Source organism: Ixodes scapularis, unplaced genomic scaffold, assembly GCF_016920785.2.
Source record: "Ixodes scapularis isolate PalLabHiFi unplaced genomic scaffold, ASM1692078v2 PGA_scaffold8__174_contigs__length_109621045, whole genome shotgun sequence".
Classification (NCBI taxonomy): Eukaryota; Metazoa; Arthropoda; class Arachnida; order Ixodida; family Ixodidae; genus Ixodes; species Ixodes scapularis.
The window spans coordinates 93593045-93613511 of record NW_024609883.1 but is presented as its reverse complement, the minus strand read 5'-3'; the positions used below and the strand labels follow the sequence as shown (position 1 = coordinate 93613511).

Here is a 20467-nt window from a genome sequence, read left to right as displayed (position 1 = left end):
GGACAGGACTTAGTGTTGGATGTAGCAAGTGCTATGTCTAGTTCCTTTAAGTTGAAAGGGTCGTCCATAGAATTACATGCACTTACAGGGACGTGACCATCTGGGGCACCCTTGCTGTGATTGTTACCGGAGGGGCAGCTTGTAATCTTTATGCAGAACTCTTCTGCCACGACTGTTTCGGGTATTTGCCGTCTCAAAGAAATGGCTCTGAAGGGGTGAATTTGCTTTGGCCTTACGCTGAGGCTTCGCGTGATGTGCCATATTCGGGTAGTTGGCTTCCTGTGATCAAGGCCGGAACTCAGTGACCTCCAGCGTCTTCTTGAAAGTTTATCTAAGTGCCGCTGTACACGTTTCTGTGCTCGTCTGGAAGCCTGAATATCTTCAACGTCTTGTGTTTTTCTTGCTTTTCGTTCAGCCCTTCGACGGATGGCACGAAGACGCTCATATTCTCCATCAACCGTTGTCTGCGGGTTTGTCACGTTGAAATATTTTGTTGCTTCTGAAGTGGAAGATGTTATGGCATTCACAAAGGATTCTGTTCCAGTGAGCATAAAACTGACAGCTTCCATTTTTCTTGAAATATTTTCCAGTCGGTAGAAGGTACCGAGAAGCGTTGTTTGGAACAACGCAGACCTCTCACTGTGGTGTATGTCGGTGCATGGTCACTTCCGTGAGTTTCAATGTCAGCGAACCATGTAGTTTCTTCAGCAAGACCTGAAGATGCAAACGAAATATCTAAAGGGCTGTTCACTGATGCACCTTTAAAGAATGTAGGACTTCCATCATTTAGTATTACGAGATCATGGTTTAGCGTAATTCCAAGTAATGCCCTTCCTCGAGCATTATTCTTCGCACTTCCCCACAGTGTGTGGTGAGCATTAAAATCTCCTGTCAGAAGACGTGGTGGCGGGGTTTGTTGGAGAATAGCTTCAAGTCTCTTAGTGTCAAATTCTGCTCGAGGAGGTATATAACCAGTTATAACACTGAAGGAGATATCGCCTTTTTTTATAGTCACAGCAATATATTCATTTGTCCTATGGGACGAAATATTGTGCTCAATAAATGTGAGACTTTTCGAATGCCGAGTAATACTCTGCTAAGACCGGTTTCTCTGTGGGAGTGAAGAAGCTCATAACCAGATAATCTGATGTTAGGTCCTACTCTTGATTCCGAAATTGCTACTACAGGAAATTTGTGTTTGAAGAGGAATTGCCGAAAATTTGACAGCCTATTTCGAAAACCTCTTGCGTTCCATTGAAAGACAGTGGCCTCACTTCGTAATTTATCTAGTGACACCAGAGCATCACGAATGGAAGGACAGCATCAATCAACGTAATAAGCGCTTTGGCTATAGGCGAATCCCAAGAGCAAAGAAGATTGCGGATGACATTGACAACTGTCTGAATCTTGGCCTCAGACATTGGTGGTTGCTGTCGTGTAGACTTCTTTTCGGGTCGTTTGGTTTCTCCTTCTGATTTATCAGTGGATTTTGAAACTTGTGTGGGAAGAGCTGGAAATTCATCTTCACTGTTCCACTTGATTGGGGGATTACTCGTGTTTTTCTTCGCGTATTTCTGCAGGTGTCTCAGGTTGGACTGCTTGGATGATGAGGAGTCTTCGCTCGTTGGGAGCTCTTGAGCTGCAGTTGGTTTGTTTTCCTTTGACGCAGCCGTTTTAGGGGTCTCTTCTGCCAGTTGTTCTTTCGATGCGAGCAGCGCCGCTTTCGCGGACGCATAGCCAACTTTAGCTTGGCTCTTGTACTTGTATATCTTTTGTTCTCTTTGGTATGCCGGACAAAGATGAGATGTCGAGTCATGAGCTTTGCCGCAGTTCGTGCAGAGGGGGTTGTCTGCATTGCAGCCGGTGCGTTCATGTGGTCCTCCACAGCGTGTGCAACGTGACTCTTTCGTGCACGCGGTTCGAATGTGTCCAAACCCATTGCATTTCGAGCATTGGCGAGGTTTCTCTACAAAAGGTTCCATCCTGTATCTTGTATATCCAATCGTGATGTATTCCGGCAAAATGTCTGTGTTGAGGACAACCTTTACAACTTGGGACGTGCCTAGCCGACGAACGGAGATAACAGGCGCCGTAGCTCGTATAGCCACCTGAAGTTCCGTGTCGTTTATGTCTGACGGTACTCCGTATACTACTCCGATGGCCGATTCACGGGGAAAAGGCTCGTAGGCCTGGACAGGGATGCCTCCGATGGTGGTCAGTGCAAGCAAAGCTTTTGTCGCATCTCTGTTTCTCGTGTCTATAGCAAGTAGATTCAGCCTTCGGTTTGGCCTGACAAGGATGATTCCATCTGGGGCAGTCATCTCTAGCTTCTCGGTGATTTTCAGCGGATTGATTGTGGCGATTATTTTGGATGGATCTTTTGGCTTCAGTACCACTACAAGGTGGGGATGTTCTTGTTTCGTGTTTTTGACGGTCTTATTACTTGTCTCGGAGCTGCTGGAAGCTTTGCGTTTTTTGCGACTCTGGACCAGGTTATATGGGTCGGAATCGTCACCGGGATCGTCAGAGATGCTCTCGTAGTAGGAGATTGTGCTCGAAGCACTTGACGTACCCAAAGGCAGATCTTCCATTTCGACTGAAGGTATGTCCTGGCCGGAGGAAGGGCCGGCCTCGGCCATGGCAGATGAGCGATCGACTCAATTCGAAGAAACTGTTACGTTTGGCTGGCCAGGGAGGTGAGAACTTTGATTAAAAAGGAAAAATATAGAGACGAGCTCAGGATCAGCAACGATAAGTTCGACTTCTACAATAGATAGATATCAGTGGCCAGAAGGAACATTTCGTCCATCTTTTAAAATCATTGTTGCCAGGTATCGCAACAGCTCTATGTGAAATCACAAGGAGCGAGGCGATATCGCCCAAGTTTACCATGGCGGCGCATCTAAACTTCAGAAAAGTCGCGTTCTCAGATCGTAACGGTGGCCCAATGGCGCCCGCTCGGCATTAAGCCCCAAAATGGCGGCGCCCACAAGATACTCGAGGAAAAAAAGTGCCGGTACTCTCCAGCGTACGTTATTTAGTGTCCCAAGGTCGGAAGAAAGATCGTACGAAGGAAGGGTGAGTATTCCGAATATGGCGCTTCTGTCCTGCCTTCGCGACGTTTCTGGGCGAATATGCAAACATGCGAAAACGTCGCAGCATGCAAACAGCGATGTTTCTTTGGGTATGCCGTCAAGAACATGGAAGCAAAGACGAAACTGGAGAGCAGCAACTCTCGAGCGTTGGCGTCAATGCTATCACAAAAAAAAAAAAAAAAAAAAAAAAAAAAAACGCGAAAGAGTAGGAAAGACGGGGAAAAGAGAGCAGGCGCTAAGTTCGTTTTGCCAGTGTTTGTTGGTTGTTTTATTCTTCTAACAAAAACAAACAAACAAAAAAAAGTAGGAGACCCTAGATGTAAGCAATAACAGGCAATAACCTTGCAAGTGATAGTGATAGGCAACTACGAGTCCCTAGATGCAGGCAATAGCCTTGCAAGTGACACTTGGCCAGTTCCCAGTTCTTAGAATTCATTAAAGTTTTGGCAACAATATCGGCCCAGCGAGAACACCGATGGACGCCGTTCCGAGATGGCCGAGGAAATACATCAAAATGATCTCAGAGCAACTCTTTTTTACACAACGTCTCACCCGACTGCAACTTCGCGGATAGACCTTGAAGAAAAATATCAAACTTCGGTCGAATGGACCCAGGTCACCCCTTCATTAAATAAAAGTCGCCCTCCGTGCTTTTTTGGACGGATACCGAGGCTCTTTTGCGGCTCTATTGGCGACGTGCGCGATCGAAAGCGTCGCGGTGGTCGGCCTTCCACGATTGGCCGAATGCTCACTATGACGTCAGCAAAGGAGTTCTCATAGACGGAAATAAGGAGGACGTGAGAACTTCAATTATGACGGTGTTGACAGCGTTGGTTCAAGAGCGCTATGATTTCAAGCTTCCGCCATGCTCCTTGCAAACACCATCAAACTCGCTGTTCGCAAGGTAATGACGTCACGAAAGGTAACCATACGAGGGCGCCACCAAAATATCTCGCAGCTAATAACATCGGAATTTAAACGAAAGACTCGCGCGCCTTTATTCGTCGAGTTTTCAAGACGCTAATGACAAGTTCCTTCCACGAAATGTATCGTCACATCGGGCACGTCGAAATACCGAGGTCGGCATTCGCCGATGCAGTTTATCCGGCGGTGCTAACTACACTTTAACCCGAGGCACTTCCAGCCTAGAAAAAAAAAATATATTCCCTCATTATAGAGTTTGAAGAGACCGTGTCCGCTAAAGCTTCGCGTTGCCATGGGAGCTCGTGCCGTCAATTCAAAGCGTGGGTTGAGCATGCGCCCGCTAGGCCATACTAAAACTCTCTTATTTCTCACCCTACGTGATATTGGCATATGAACACAGTGAATTCGGCACAGCGGCTCAAAATTGCCGTGTTTTTTTTTTTTTTTTTTTTTTTTTTTTTTTTTTTTTTAATGGGTTTTAAATTTTGATTCAACGTTTATTCGATGGAGCGAAGAATTTGCGCCCATCATTCGGAGAACCGGCTACTTCGAACTCAAGAAAAATGGATAAGATGTTTCATGTATGAGCAACAATTATAAAATATGTACCCGATTATTAAATCGGCGAACTACTCACCCACGAATCGTCGGAATTAACAAATTTAAAGATCACGCGATAAAGGTATAAGTTACAGCGATATAAGTGATGCAACCAAATGTTTCGGACCTTGGCTCGACTTACAAAAACAGAAGCGTGCATCAACCTCACTAATTGAATTTTTTTTCAATGAAACTATAATAGTGATGAAATAATGTAGCATGAAAACGAAGATCTCGCTTCATTTTTAAATTGGTTTTTGATATCGCCGGAGACCGAACTTGAGAGCCAGGGTAACGATCACGAGCACGAGTGGTTCCGCCTCGCTCGATTCCCGACACTAAAATGATGCCTCTATGATGAGACGCAGGGACGTCCTTCCTGCACGAGATGGCGCTGTCCTCTGTGCACCAAACGTAAAGCAGAAGACGAGCAACACGCGGCGAAGCAGGCGCGCTGCAGAGCCAAGTCTCCGGTCAACCGAAACGGGTTTCCCGGGGCATGTCTTGTACAACTCGCGGCTGCTGCCCTTTGGTGACCCTCTTTTTTTTTTTTTTCACGTGCCGCTCGTGCGCTCCGGAGAGCGTGGGAACCAAAACACGACGACGCCGCTGTACTTGGAGGCTGGAGCGTGGTCGGGGGCGAAACCGGGGTAACACCCCCGAATATGTTTTCGTTAACCGCTGATACGTCGCCGTCTGAGGCTTCTTTTTGTATGACAGTTGTCATGTTGGTCGTACAAAACACTGTCTTCGGACATGTTCGAGCATATACATGAAGCAAATGGTGTCACGAGACCTATACTATATACAGATACAGGGTGTTTTGTTTCTTTAAGCTTTACAGATTTGTTTAAAAAAAGCCGTGAAAGCTTCCCTTATGCGGCTTGTGCAGGTGAGTTATACGGCCAGTGGGACATTATGTGAGTGGCTAATCTTTGTGATAAGTCGAGTAATTCATTAAAATTCGTTAACTTTTTTTAATTAGTGAAAATAAACTTATGGTTCCGATTAAAAAACTTACTGAGCGTCATCGAAAACCACTGAATCAACTCTTTTTAGAACGACTTGAAGCTCATGGGAAACTCGGGGACGTGCCAAAGTTACCACTGGTGAAGCAGGCGCAAAGCTAGCAGTGGCGGAACGCGATCATGATCTAATCAGCGGCTGCGATATGGCGCCCGTGCTATTTTTCCGTCTCTTATGAGAGCCTCAGCCTTGTACGTGCTCCACGAGTGGTAACTTTAGGGCACTACTGCGCTTCTCACGCGCTCAAAGTCTTTCTAAAAATGACTGACTTAGGGGTCTTGGACGACGCTCAGCGTGTTTCTAATTGGAACCATATGACTATTTTCACAAATTCAAAAGTTAATTAACAAATTTTACTTAATTATCCGACTGATCGTTACGATTAGCCCCCTATTCTATGTCCCCCTGGCCGTATAACTCACCTCCACAAACCGCATAAGTGAAGTTTTATCACTTTTTTTTCGAACAAATTTTAATTCGACCAGATTTATTATAAAAAAAAATCCATTAAAAGATGTACTAACACAGCTTGGGCAGGTGAGTTATACGGCCAGAAGAACATCATATAGGCGGCTAATCTTTGCGATAAGTCGGATAATTACCTGAACTTGCTTAATTAACTTTTTATTGGTAAAAATAATCATATGGTTTCAATTTGGAACATGCTGATCATAATCGAAAACCACTATATCAGTTAATTTTAGAACGACTTGAAGCTCATGGGGAAACTCGGGGGTGCACCAAAGTTACCACTCGCGAAGGACAAGGCGCTGCCTCCAGGGGCCCTAAACTCGTGAAGCACAAAGTTTGAGCCGAAAGTTCGCGGAGCGCGCCGATTGGACGACGGCGAAAAAAGCGCCAAGTCATCATCGTGATAAGCCAATCGGTGCGCTCCGTCAACTTCGGCCCCAGCTTTGCGCTTGACGAGTTTAGCGACCCAGTAGATCCTTCGTACTTCGCTTTGTGTGATGTCCTTCGGGGCTGCGACGAGGCGGGGCCTGATGGGTGGTGGCTAAAATGGACACCCACAAACTTTGGAATGTCAGATAACGGCAAGCTTTAAAACTTTGGTCTCTGGTCCGTACCGCGCTAGCGCTACATCTGGGCGGAAATTGAGCGTTCGACAATGCAACGTTACTGAGCGCTTGGCAATGCTATACAACCGGTTATTTCGTGCTCTGCTACAGCAAGAAGCCGTAATACCGACGTCCAAAAGCGAGCGTAGAGTGCAGCTGCTGAATAGGACCATAAATCGAGGCACGGTGCACTTCCACTCCGGTTCCAACAGCTCCTGCGCGCATGTTACCAGCAGTGCGCTCAAAGACAGGCCGACGACCGACGGGGTACTCCCCGAAGAAGGCGCGGCCGCTTCTATAAAAACAAAAATACACTGCAGGGTCGAAAGGAATAATGACGGGTTCCAAACTCGACCCAGATACCCGATGGAGCGGCGGTCGCAGTGTCGTTTAGCTCTTTCTCCTCAAAGTCAAAAGGGAATAAAATAAAGAAAAAGAGCAAACGATAACGGTCGGGAACTGTTTGTACAAACTACTCAACGAATAAAAGTGTAGTAAAAACAAAAAAAAAGCACGAAAAGGAACAAAACGGCCGAGCAAACAAGGTGCCGCCGACGGTAGTGGGTAAACCGAATAAACGCTCCCTCTGGCGTAGACACTGCCACCTACATCCAGCCTCCCGTCAACGGGCGTACGCACTACATGTGGTCGGAGTGCTGTTCGGTTCGATCCGATCCGTCTGGCTCCCGGAGAGTGTGCCGTCAACAGAACCAGGACATGTTACCGAGAAAGAAAAAAGTATTGACAAAAATATAATCTCGTACAGACCCTTTGCACGCGCGCCAGATAACAGCCGACATTGCTGAGCTTCTCTGGTCTTACTGAGATACTGAGTTACTGGAACGGGTGTTGACTCAGCAGCTCCTAGATGAGAAAGTCTAAGTGCTGAATCTTCCCGCGTCCCTAGAGGGGGCCACCGTAGGCCAGAGATTGGACACGACTACGACGTCAGCGTTCGGCTAGGAGTCGCGTCCAATCAGCGAGAACAGGAGTCCTAGTCGAGCGCCGACGCAATAGCCGTGTCCAATCCGTGGCCTACGGTGGCCTCTTTTAGTGACGCGGGAAGATTCAGCACTTGGGCTTTCTTACCTAGGAGGTGTTGGTTGATGAGCCTCCATAAAGGCCAATGCTGTGAAGGAGGACACGATTGACTCTAAGGTGGCTAGAACCTGGCCTGCTACGTAATAATGAAGGGAAGTAGACGGAATGAGAGGAAACACAAACTGAATGTCAGTTATGGCGGCACCCATGCACAGCTGCTGCAATGCGTTTAGAGAGTTAGGGATTGATAGCCTAGTTCGTCCACAAGCCCGACAAACACGTGACCAGATTAACCTTCCGCAATACCGCCTTCTCGAATAAGAACACAACAAAACAGGAGATGTTATGTTGCGGTTTGTTGGCGCGGCGCGCAATCCAAGCTTGAAACCAAAAGGTGTACATCAAGTCAGAGGCGTACAAGCAGTGCTCACGGCACTGACGCCTTCTTCCCCCGTTCTCTCTACTTTCCAAGTCATGGACATCTCAGCCGACCCAGCCCTCCCTGCCTGCACCCCTACCCTACACCTCGACGTAACCGCTGGTTGTAACACACTGTACAATGATGACTGCACGGCGTTCATTTGAAACCCATGGCACCGTCGCGTTCTCGAGCGTGCGCAGACATTTGCCCAATTTTCGCCGAACTTTCCTTCAAAAGTTCGGCATGCGCCAACCTCTGCCGAATCTGGAGTTCGGCAGATTCGATGCATCACTAGTTTCTTATGCTTCTTTTCTTTATACAATGCTTTATAATGTGTAAACTATGACGGAGGCTTACTCCCCAAAGTGCGCCCATCCGCCTGTGTCTGCATATCCCGTGGCAGGGAATGTTAGCACGACCGGCTTCGTTGTCGTTGGACGTCGAGTCGTCTAGTCACGTGACGTGAAGTCAGGTGACCACGTCGCGTGACGTCACATCACGTGACTTGACGCCGTGAGTCACGTGACTACGTCCCGTGTCGTTTCATGCCTTCCAAAATTATTGAAGCGATCGCTCCTTAAAGTGACACATATAGGGTATTTATGCTCGCCAAGGTTTTTATCTGTGCATGACACATGAGAGTCCAACTACCCAGAACACACTTTGCGGCTCGAAACTCGTTTTCTTTCCGCCCGAAAACCGCCGATCGAGAACTGGCCGCTTGGAGTCGCGCTCACTCTCTTTTCCATGGTCACGTGCCGTTTTCTATGGGTTAGACACAACCACCAAATATAATCAAAGACGCGAGTCCTCGAAGGCACACACTCAATATTAAAAATAGAAAATAAATATGATACCCATTTTTTTAAGGCTTCTAAAATTGATTGGAAAACAAAAAGTTGCACAACTACGTGACTTCCGCGGACTCTCTCCTCCTCTATATTTCTTCTTCCTCTCCAGTTCAGTTTCAACTTCGGTTTCGAGCAGCTCAGAATTTTTTTAACTTTATTAAAAACTTTGTCTAACTATTTAACTTTGTCTCCCCTTTATTTTGGTCTCTAATCGCCTAACAAAAAAAAAAAAAATATATATATATATATATATATATATATATATAATTTTTTTTTTTTTTTTGGGGGGGGGGGTGTCAGTGTTTCCTTAAATATTGCATAGAAATTCAAATACTATGAAAATTTAAAAACAAAATATCGCTGCCAACTTTTTTTTTTTTTTTTTTCTTAGTAAAACGTTTTGTTAGCTCGCCTCTCCGCCAACTTTTCTTTCCGGCCAGAACGCTCGGGCAAGCAAAAGTCGCGGAAGTAATTATAATGAGCCTCCAAAAAAAACGACGCGCCATTAGGATATTTATCGAATGTACCCCCCGTAGCGTCTCACCAGCGGGAGATTAACGGATCCGCGAAAGAAGAAAGGGGAAGAGAGCGGGGGTCTCCGACCGGTATTGCCGATCAGTTCCGGGCACGGGCCGACGCAGAAACGAGGCCAATCACGACGAGCAGCGAGCGGTTCCCGAATACACAGCATTCGCTTTTGCGCACGAAACCGGGAGACTCGCGCGAGCTTTTCACTGGAACCGCTACGGCTGTCGGAGAGAGAGAGAAGGAAAGGGTTGGCGGGGGTCAGGCCAAGACCCCGCGCACACTTGGCGAGTAGCGTTCGTCCCGTTTGGCCGATCGGCACGTGTCGTTTGCATACCGGTCCGCCCACATTGCGGACGCCTGGGCGAGCCTTGAGAATGCGTCCAAAGGGAGAGGCGGATTTAAGGAGGGAGCGGAGAGGAAACGTGGAGGGGGGGAGCAACTCTCCACCCCCCCCCCCTTTCCCCCCACAAGCTACTAAGGGCGACCATTTTATATGACGAAAAGACACGGATTGGTGGTTTTGTTTTCTTTTTTTCTCAATTTTGTTTGTGAAATCCGTTTAGCAACGTGGCCTCCACAATGGCCGACGCTCGTGTGGCGTCAGGTCCCCGCTAAATTTATCGGGGACCTAAATAAGTTCAATTGAGAAAGGATTGGCGCGAAAAGGGTGCCGCGGTGAGACAAACTCAGAGCGACGAGCTCAACGGACGCCTGAAGGAGTGCTCTCCTTTGCCAGCAGACAAAAAAAGTGTATTATTATTATTATTATTATTATTATTATTATTATTATTATTTATATTGGTAGTAGTAGTAGTCTCTGTAGTTGTCGTTGTTTTTGAGGGATGCTGTGTGATGCAGAATCGCGATGCGTATTTCGCGGCTGTGGCTTCCCTGCAGGGGACCATGTGTGGGGGGAAGCGCACTCAACGGAGCTAACGCACCCGCCCGAAAAGAGCCCGAACAACGAGAAATAGCGCCGAGCTTCCGAGTGGTGTGTCGTGTTGGATGCAAAGATCGATTGAAATGATGCCTTAGTCAAAAGGATAATCGGAAGTTTTCAAAATATGCCCGAATGAACTTTTGGTGCGAGGTGGGTTTTCGCTGGTGTGGTTGGTCCGAGTCACTTCGAAACACCTTTCGGACCAGCCAAAGGTCCTCTACGGGGAGCCGAAAAAAAAAAACAAAAAAAAAAAAAACAAAAAAAAAACATTCCGAGTTAAAAAAAAAAAAAAAAGAAACATGCTACACTTTTAGTTATTCTGCTGCGAATAATCTGCTAATATCATGCACTGACTAAAAAGGCAATGTCTCCCTTTGCCTTCGTCCTCCTAAACAACTCATTTTCATTAATAGCCCACCTAGTTTGATTTTTCTCAAACAGAATATTCAGTTCTGCAGATTTCAACCGATTAAAAAAAAATTAATTACGGCACAATTTAAAAAAAATGTTTCTTTATGAGCTCACTGATCATGGAAGCTAACCTGTCGTAGTGTCCGCGGACCGCGATTCACATACAACGAGAAAGGTAGTAATGTACCAAACGCCTCCTTAAAAAAAAGAAATGAGACGTTTACAAATTCCTGTAATGCGAAACTAGAGCGCAGCTGTTGAGGAGGAGGAGGATGAGGGGAGGGTACGGAGGGGATTTTATGCCCCTACCCTCCTCCTCCTTTCCTCCTCTCCTCTTGACGCTGAATTTGTTCATGGGTAACGTGACACGAGGTCCTGACGTCATTTTCCCCACTAAATTTAGTGGGCAAACTGAGTTGGTGTTGAGGTCACGTGAAGTCGATTTCCCCGCTAAATGTAGCGGAGAAATGTTTCTGCTAAATTTAGCGGAAAAATTTCTCCGCTATATTTAGCGGGAAATTATTTCCGCTAAATAGAGCGGGGAAATTTTCCCATTAACGTTAGCGGGAAAATTTCCCCGCTATCTTTAGCGGAGAAACATCCCATTATGCAACGCGCGCGGTTACGCCGACGCCACTCAAAATGGAAACGATCGCCTAAGAGCTGCGCTCTAAAAAATCTGTTCGAAGACCTATTTCACAAGGGCGCCGCCACCTTGAAACATTGTCACTTCCAGTATGGGCGAAAACGTTGCTTTTGCCGTCGCCACACGAATAGACTACATTTAAGATAACCTAAGCGTGAGGCCGTCACCCCTTCTCGTTTTGTCTCCCCTTTATTTCTTTACTATTTGCAGGTTAAACTGTTTTATTATTATATTTTTCGTCGCCCACACCGGATATGCCTACCAGGTGGCTGGGGATGAGAGGAAGCGAAAGAGGTCGATAGAACGTGTGACGGCTGCGCTATATCCTTAATATATTCTATTGGCGTGGCGACGTCAAAACAATGTTTTCACCCATACGGGAAGTGACGATATTGCAAGATGGTGGCGTCCTTGTGAAATAAATCTATAGAAGGGAGATTTGAGAAGGGGGAGGAGGTAAAAAGAGGTATCAAGTAAAATAATAAACTTAGTGACACAGTTACCCCCAATCAAGTCTCGAATTTTGAAACCAAAATGTGGTTGTTGAAGCCGAGATACGAGAGATCGCGGCGCCAACTCCGCGGGGTGCTGCTTTTCCGCAGTGCACCAGTGCGCGAAGAGAAGCGCACTCAACGGAGCTAGTTGGCCCGCCCAAAAAGACAGCGGACAATGAAAAATATCGCAGTACTTAGAAATTGTGTCAGTGACCGATACGAAAATCAGATACCGTAGCGCGTTATTCGAAGCAATTGTCGAAAGTTCTGAAAGTACGCACAAGTCTACCGTAGCGACCTGGCAGTGTAGCGGTGAGTCGCCGACTCACACCGCTACACTGGTGAGTCGGCGACGCAAATTCCTCACGTTCGGATCGATCGTAGCAAGATACGACGGGGTAAACAATTTGGCACGGCTTGACGCAGCTGCCGGAGCAACCGCATCACAGTATTTTGGTCTAATGTGCCAGGGCAGCAGGGTAAGCACTTTGGCACAGTAATCGCATCTCTGCAATTGGGGAAGGACTTGTAAAGCTGCATGGCATGGATGTTCAATATTGTGGTCTCCTTTAATCAATATGATAGAAAATACGCCTTGTTATTGTAATCCGCACACCGTAGTCACATCCTGCAGGAGGTTGAACACAAAATGGGGTGGAGCAAGACAGGAAAAAAGAAAAGTTACAGCCAATGGCCGCCCCAAGACCTTGAAACGGCAGCGAGGGACGCCCGGTGCCGTTTTGATGGAACGCGAGAGAGCAGTCATCTTGTTTCATGGACCCTGAACCCACGAAATCATTTTTTACCTGGCAGAAATCTTTTTATTTTCCCCCTAACCTTCCTACTCACTCACTGCTTCACTTTCAATGGTAGACGAAGTTGTAGAAGAAGAAAAAAACTGAAAACCAACAACAAAATTAAACAATAAAGGTTAACATACTAATGCGAAAAGAAAACATCAATGCGCTCTTGAAATGTACCCTCCTTGCAGAAGTGCTAACCCTAAACTGAACTAATCCTTTATAATCCCTGGAAGTTCTACAACAGACACAAAGCCTCAGGGATCAGGCAGTCAGGCAGGAAATGGGGTTGGAAACTGGTTCATTTACTACATCCAGACCAGTCTTGAGAAAAATACCACTCTAGAAACTAGAAAAAAAAGTCACTTTTCAATACTAACTGCATGGTGCATCAGAACCTGGGGTTGCCGAACAACGGTTCTGCCAGTGTTTGCGCCCAGTATGACCCGATAACAATACGAGGATAAAAGATACCCATGATGGAAGAACTAAGCGGAGATTGATTTGGGTATTGTCCATGAACTCGAAATTTTCAATAAGATGATACAACTTTACACAGTTTTTATCATCATTTGATGCACTGATCAGCTAAAGCATTTTTAAGTGTCAACATTTGCAACCGCAGTACTATGCTATTTCTTTGGGCTTCGAGCCAGCCATTTCCAGTAGTCAACATGAATGTGTAGATCAAATTCTCACCCTGTCAGTGGCTCCAGTACTCAAGCCAAATTGAGTTCAATGCTCGAAGAGCTTTTTCGATATTTTATGTCCGAGCACTCCCAACTTCTACCCCCCCCCACCTCAGTCTCTCGTTAGTGAATCAGTGCATCGGGAATAGAGCAGAAGACCGAATATACACTGCATAGATGTTCTTTACCCCTATTTTACGATTCCAAATGGTGCCGCACAGTTTTAGCATGCGAGAGTGGAGCTCACTAGGTCAACGCCACTGGTTCACACAAAGTGAAACGGTGATGTGGCTAGTGTAGTCTGACTGCCGGTGTAGGGGCCTTGGTTAGCATTGTGTTGTCTCTACATAGGAGGGTCACCGGCACGGCAGACATTCGTATCCAAAACTGGCAAGGGAGAGAATCCATCGACGTCTTGTTCATTACGAATTTTGAACGTTACTGCATTTGGTCATTCAAGGTGCAATTCGGGCGTCGTCGATGGTTCCTTTCTATTACCGCAGGGTCATTCTCCGACGAGAGAATGGTGCCTTTGACGCTTTCTCGACTTCAAAAATAGTCTTGCAAACCGCAGCCAAAGACGGCAATCGAGGAGGAGCTCGCTCGGAAATGCAAGCGCCACACCACAGAAAGAGTCTGCACACTCGTTTCCGGCGCTCCTCAAGCTCCAAGAGTCACGAATCGAGGTCAAAGGTACAACATATTCAGAAAGGTGGCACAAAAGACCTTCATTCGAGCCCCACGGGAATGTTAAAAGGAAAAGCTCCGCTTCAATCTTGGTTGTTAGCAAATAATGCAACTCTCTTCCATATCATCTAGAGAGACCGAAGGTCAAATATTAGAACGTGATACCTCCTAAACGATCATTAAACCGCCCGACAAAGACTAAGAGGCACGAAGTCACCAAAATCCGCTAATTCAGCGGGCGACGTGTGGCACAGCCAATGCTGTATTTTCATTGTGGCTGACATCTGTATCACACGCAGCTTTTTTTCTTGGTATTTCCTTTTCCAGGGAGAGCTTACCAACCAGGCAGCGCTACAGGTGCGCTCCACGTCTGAGCAAGCAAAGAGGCGAGACAGACGAAAAAGAACGAACGAGAGCAAGAGAAAAAAGAAGGGGGAAAAGGTTGTACGGGATGAGTTTCAGCGACATACGTGCCAACCGGTGCCAACAGACTACCTGCCTGGGTTGCCGCCTACATAGCCTGCTTCATCACCGCTTGCGTTGCCTGTTCGCCGCCGCCGCTTCGCCCGTCCTCCCTCCTTGCTCCTCGCCCTTCCCCGCGCATCCGCATCTTTTCTGGGTTACCGCACGTACATCACGTGGCCCCTTGTATCCCACATGGGTATGTATGCAAGTGACATCGAGGGTGCAATGTCGCCCTGCTGAGCCGAAGTTTCAGTTTCGGTTTGGAATTATGGTAAACAACAAGATTGCACGAAAAATATTTTGGCTTCCATGAGACAAACGGTCTAAAGTTGTCTTGGACTACTTTTCATGTTTATATCCCCCACTATCTCAAACTTTCCGAAATCGAGCGGAGTTGCCCTTTAATTGACAATTCACCAAACGAGTGTGTGTGATGCAGGCTGCTCAAATGCAGTTCAACTAAACGTTATTTGAAGTGTCGTCCAGCAGTAGCGTCAGAGTGGCAAGTCGTTAAAATGTCGAAAAAGAATGAGCGGCAAGAAGTAATGAAGATGAGGTTTCGCCCTTTCTTGTTGCACGAGGAACGACAGTGGGAAAAGTGGCAATGGACTACGTCGCTGGCTCCTAGCAGTCTTTGGTAACACATACGGCCTCTTAACGGAGGAACGTCACACGAATGCCATGTCACAGGGTTTGGTTGGAACTCCTGTCCTCCCCGATCAAACACGAATCCCGACCGAAAGCCGATAACACAGCAGTCAAGTCAAATCTGTTTCCTGCGCTGGCCTCCACGGGGTCACGTCCAAAATCGCACTACGGGCTTGTCGTCTAGGCGGCACTGAGCGAGCGCACTTGCACACGTGGTGGAAGAGTGCAGGAGGCGAGGGGAAAGGGGACAAACGTGGGCTTCGGAGGGGACGGGGAGACACGAGGGGTGGGATCAAAGCTGGGGTGTGTGACCACCAGACGTGAACTTTGGGTTTCACTCCAGCTGCAGCGCTAGCTTTTCTGGGGCTTTCTTTCAGAGGTACTAAGCGCAACAACATTCACGCCGTAGAGTCACGAAGTGCGTACCCAGATTTTCCGCGCAACGTCACCACAAAGAACACACGACGCATTCTGCGTCACCGCCGCCTTCGCCGCGGTATGGCAAAAAAAGAGAAGGTTTCTACTTGCAGGCCGACTCTTCGGGGGAAAGTGCCGGCCAAGTCTGCAAAAACGGTCCTTGACGAATCCGGCGCAGATAAGTCGAGCAGACGAACGAGGGAGGTTGACGAACTATGTAGGCAAAAAGTCGTTCAACGAGAGACAGACGGCGTGTTTTGCATTACGACGCTAGATTCACTGACAGAATGATAACGGCAGGGCTTGTCTTTCGAACGCACCGCCTCCGGCACGCACTTTGTGCCTTCCGCTGCACTTTGGCAGCACGCACACCTGCTCGAGATGCACGAGGCACCTAAGCGTCGCCGAAGGTAAGAAGTTTGCAATGGAGCTTGTGGTCGAAGGTAGGAAATCTTTCCCTCCCTTCGGTGAAAAGTGTAAGCGTCCACGAGCACTCACCTCCGTAGGAGCAGTCCGACGCAGCGTCCTCCCGGCTGCCCGCCTGCTCCCGGAGCTCCTCCTCGTCCTCCTCCGGAATCACCTCCAGCTCCTTCTCCTCCGGGTAGTAGACGTAGCGACGGGGGTCCGTCGCGTACGCGTCGCTGTTGTCCACGAAGTCCGGCGAGTCCTCGCCCTCGTAGGCGTAGTCCACGTGGTAGTCCGCCTCGTCCTCCGAACTGGCGTAGTCCGGGGAGCGTCGGTCGTCGTCGTGGCGGTCGTTCGGGTCGTGGTGCGGGTGGCGGCGCTCCGGCGGCCGCCAGCGCAGCGAGTCCGACTGCGGACTGCCGTGCGTCGTGGAGTCCTCCGAGTTGTAGTCGTCCACCGAGTTGAATGTGTTCCTGCGACGGAAGAGGGACGCACCGCTTGTGAATCGAGCAGGTTGAAAGCGTTCTGGCAGCGCGTGTCGATTCTTGCGTGATGCACCTAAATTCCCTTTTATTGTATAGCCTGTTTTCGCTGACGTAATATTGTCCTCCATTTTGTTGTCATGAGCTGTCTGGCACATGCTAAAAATGAGTATTCCGAATATTCACTCGACACCCTCAGATCGGTAGTGCACAAAAGCTTATAAACCTCATCACAGATCTTTTTTTTTTTTTTTTTTTTTTTTTTTTTTTATGGATAATACATTTTTTCACTCACTCATTCTAACAACAAAATGGTGGATTGAGGTAATTTCAAAAATTCCCTTACAGCATCGGCCAAATTTACCAGTTTCATTAGCAATTGGATTTCTCGATAGAATTTCAAGATTGAAGGAAATAAAAATAAAAAAAGAAATGGATATTATGTCACAAAAAAGTAAAAGGAACAGCCAGCACAAAACTGGAACAGTTCTCATCTTGATATGTTTAAGAGAGAGAGAGAGAAATTTTATTTACAATGACGCTTATGCTCAAGGGAGATGGTGCCACCTATGAGAAGCAGTGTCCACTAGTCGGCGAAATGTGCTAGCTCTCCGCCTCCCTTTAAGAAAGCAAACACTTTGAGCTTGCGTGCTAATCTCAACAAAAAAACTGGTTGAAAACACAGATATTTCCTTACCTAAATGCAAAAACATTCATATTGAAAATCTTTACATCTGTACATGCCTAATCTCTTAGTCACCTTTAGTTAGTAGGGCCCATCTAAGCCCATCTCCTACGTTTAAAACATTTCAAATATAAATGAAGAACACATCGAGCGCTCAACCCAACAAACTTCCGAGCCCACCGAGCTCGGAAGTTCCTCCGTATCAGCTGCTTCGCCCAGCACGCTGGTGTAAAGCAGTGAAGTCTTATGTCTGTGTGTGTGTGTGAGCGCCAAATGGTGAAGCTTCGCTGCTTCATCAGAGCCATATTCTATTGCTATATCATTCCATCAGACCAAACAGAGGCCAAACAGGGTCCTACCCTACAATGTGCCCCCCTTCTGCTTCTCTGCAGTTGAGCTTAACAAGTGCCCATCCCATTTTTTAGTGATAACCTGCAACTTTTAGGTAGGTGCTTGCTCGGTATTTTATAATATGCTCACAAATTTACCAGACTTTGGTTACGTTTTGGCCAAGCTCCCTCAGAATTCCCCCAAATACCTCTAGAGAACTGTCAGAGACCCAGCTAAAAATCCCCACCAATTCCCCAATAGTTGTAGGGATTGTCAAGGATCTTATTAAAATTCCCCAACAGTTCCCCGATATACTTGTAGGACACTGTCAGCGAGCATGGGCGTTGCAAAGCGATCGACTAAGACTGCTTAACAGTTCCAGATTCCATAGGACCTCCCCGATGGTAGGCACCCCGAAATTACGGTACCTCCAATGCGCCTTTGAGTGCTGTGTTCTCGCGTCTCCGACTTTCGTTGCCTCGACTTTTGGCTGGTAATCTCACAACTCGTTTATGCGGCTGTCTACGGCGATACTGAAAGTGCCACAACAGCAGAGGTGAACGCGACAGAAGCCTGTTCTGCGGTAGATTATTCTGCAGTCGGCTGATCACCAGACACCTCAGCAGCCATACACTGGGACGCCACAGCGACACTCACACCTGCTCGGCTTTGTCGCCAGCGTTTCAACAACCAACCTCCAGGATTGCGACAACCGGCAGCACGCCACACCTACTCCCACGACATGTTCTGGTGCAAGTTCGGGGATGCTCCAGCACACGAAGAGTAAGGACACTAAACGTCCCCAGTTTGGGGCGTGTTCAAGCACGGCATCGAAACCGCTCACTCACCGATGGACGACAAAATCCCTCGAGTCGTAGTCGCCGTCCATGACGTCGTCTTCGTCGTGGAAGCGGCCATCGTAGGGCGCCACCGCCGGAAGTTCGTCTCCGGCGCCGTCTTCCATCATGGACGAGAAGGCCGCCTCGACCTAGAGTGGAACGGCAATTGCAGAATACGGTTATGATCGATGCCCTTTGCGCCGTAGAAATATTATCTCTATTTCTAAAACTCGAAACAGAACCGTGGTAATTTAGTTGGCATTGACTCGAGGCTGCTTCATACACTTGCGACTGCTCATGACCATGTGCCTTAAAACCGCTTAAAATCTCTTAAGATTATTAAAACAAACTGTCGCCATCTATCGGCAAGCCGTAGAACACCTGCAGTTCCTATATTTTTCCTACAATGTTTTGTGCATGATTGTTTTTTTCTTGGGAAAAGCTTTTGACAATGCTATAAACGACTATTTCTGATAGACAATAGTACATTTAACCTTGCAAATACTCAATACCTTTGCCCCAGTAAAATGCAATACCAGGGACATCTCATAGATGGCACCAGCGTGCCAATGTTTCCTCTCGTTGTAAGAGATCGCAAGAACTCAGTCCAAGTAAACGCAAGGGTGTGAATGGGACTTTAGATGTCTACACCTACCTTAGGGAGATCAGCTGAGCATGTTTCCTAAGATTTACTGATCCCAGAGCTCTTGTAAGAGCCAACCGATTCTTTCCGCGCTTGTTCCATATAGATGAGCATAAGAAAAACAAAATTTACAGTTCTTAGTTTTGAGTGAGCAGTCAGCATATACTTTTTTAAAAAGCTTTTGTAAATTCCATAATTTTTCTCACAGCAACCTTAGCAGTGAAAGAGAGTTAAAGAAAAGTGTGTTAACTGCGTGAAAGTCACATAACTTGTAAATTTCAGAGAACGCACTGGAAGCTGGGAGGCGCCGTTACCCTCCTAGACTGATCCACAATTAACTTCTCTGCGTGGCAGTCTTATAAGCAATGAATCAAATGTGGACAATTAGCTGTCCCTCTCCACATGGTACTTGGGACTGAGCACAGTAGGCCAAGCAGGCAGAAGACACAAATAAGCAAAAGGTTGCGCACCACGTCCGAGCGCGGCCAACGCCATATTGCGATGGAACCAATCAAGCAGCTTCAAAAGTGCATCGTGACGGCACTCTACGTCTTGCGCACTTGCTTTACCATCGGCTTAACCAATCACAAACGGAAAAGGTGCAGGATCTCAGCATACTTTTAGCGCCGCTCGGTGGTTCCATCAGATGGCAGTGTTGGCTGCTCTCAAACTTACAGTGGAATGGAGTATGCGAAGCACAAGTTCGTCTGCATTTTCTGCGGGGGTTGTGGTGACATTAGAACACCAAGCTCCGATCCGCTCTGATTGAAGTATAGTGGGTAGCCCTGAAAGCAAGCTACCTTGACGTCTACCCACTATCTTTCAATTAGAGCCAATCAGAGCTCGGCATTCTGACGTCATCACAGCCCCTGCAAAGGAAGCAGACGAACATGTGCTCAGCATAGCATTGGGACTAACTGCATTGCGATGCCAACTGGTTCTGTACTTAGCCACGAAACATTTCCCGAAAAAACATTACGCTCAGAAAGATCGTCGTATGGAAGGTTAAAACCACCATCCATCAACACGGCTGCAAGCAACCCCGCTTCACGCCGTTGCCACAGTCTTTCGCAACGAGCGAGCTAAAAGCACTATCTGGAAGACAGAGAGGCCCTTTTCACCCGGCGACAATGCAAACCTGCCACGAAAAGCAATGATGCAAGGGGCTCCCCGACAGAACACACAAGTACTCCATTCACCCAAGAACGACGCGCGAGGCCTCGCAAAATCATTACGAGCGAAGCACCCAAGGCAAGGTTGCGAAAGGCCAGTGCGAGAAGCGGGCCGGCGTTTCTAAACAATGGCACGGAGAAGCTCTCCTTGT

The 20467-nt window shown here is 47.4% G+C and overlaps 1 protein-coding gene across 1 annotated transcript in view; it reads right to left on the bottom strand.

Annotated features, from left to right (window-relative positions):
* Positions 1-3615: 3615 nt before the first annotated feature.
* LOC120836317 overlaps positions 3616-20467 on the bottom strand; it is a 122579-nt gene continuing 105727 nt past the window's right edge. Inside the window, exons 5-7 of the mRNA XM_040215764.2 lie at positions 18510-18649; positions 16258-16637; positions 3616-3671 (exon numbers count right to left, since the gene is read on the bottom strand). Of these exons, the coding sequence (XP_040071698.2) occupies positions 3616-3671; positions 16258-16637; positions 18510-18649 (576 nt within the window). The remainder of the gene's footprint in view (positions 3672-16257; positions 16638-18509; positions 18650-20467) is intronic.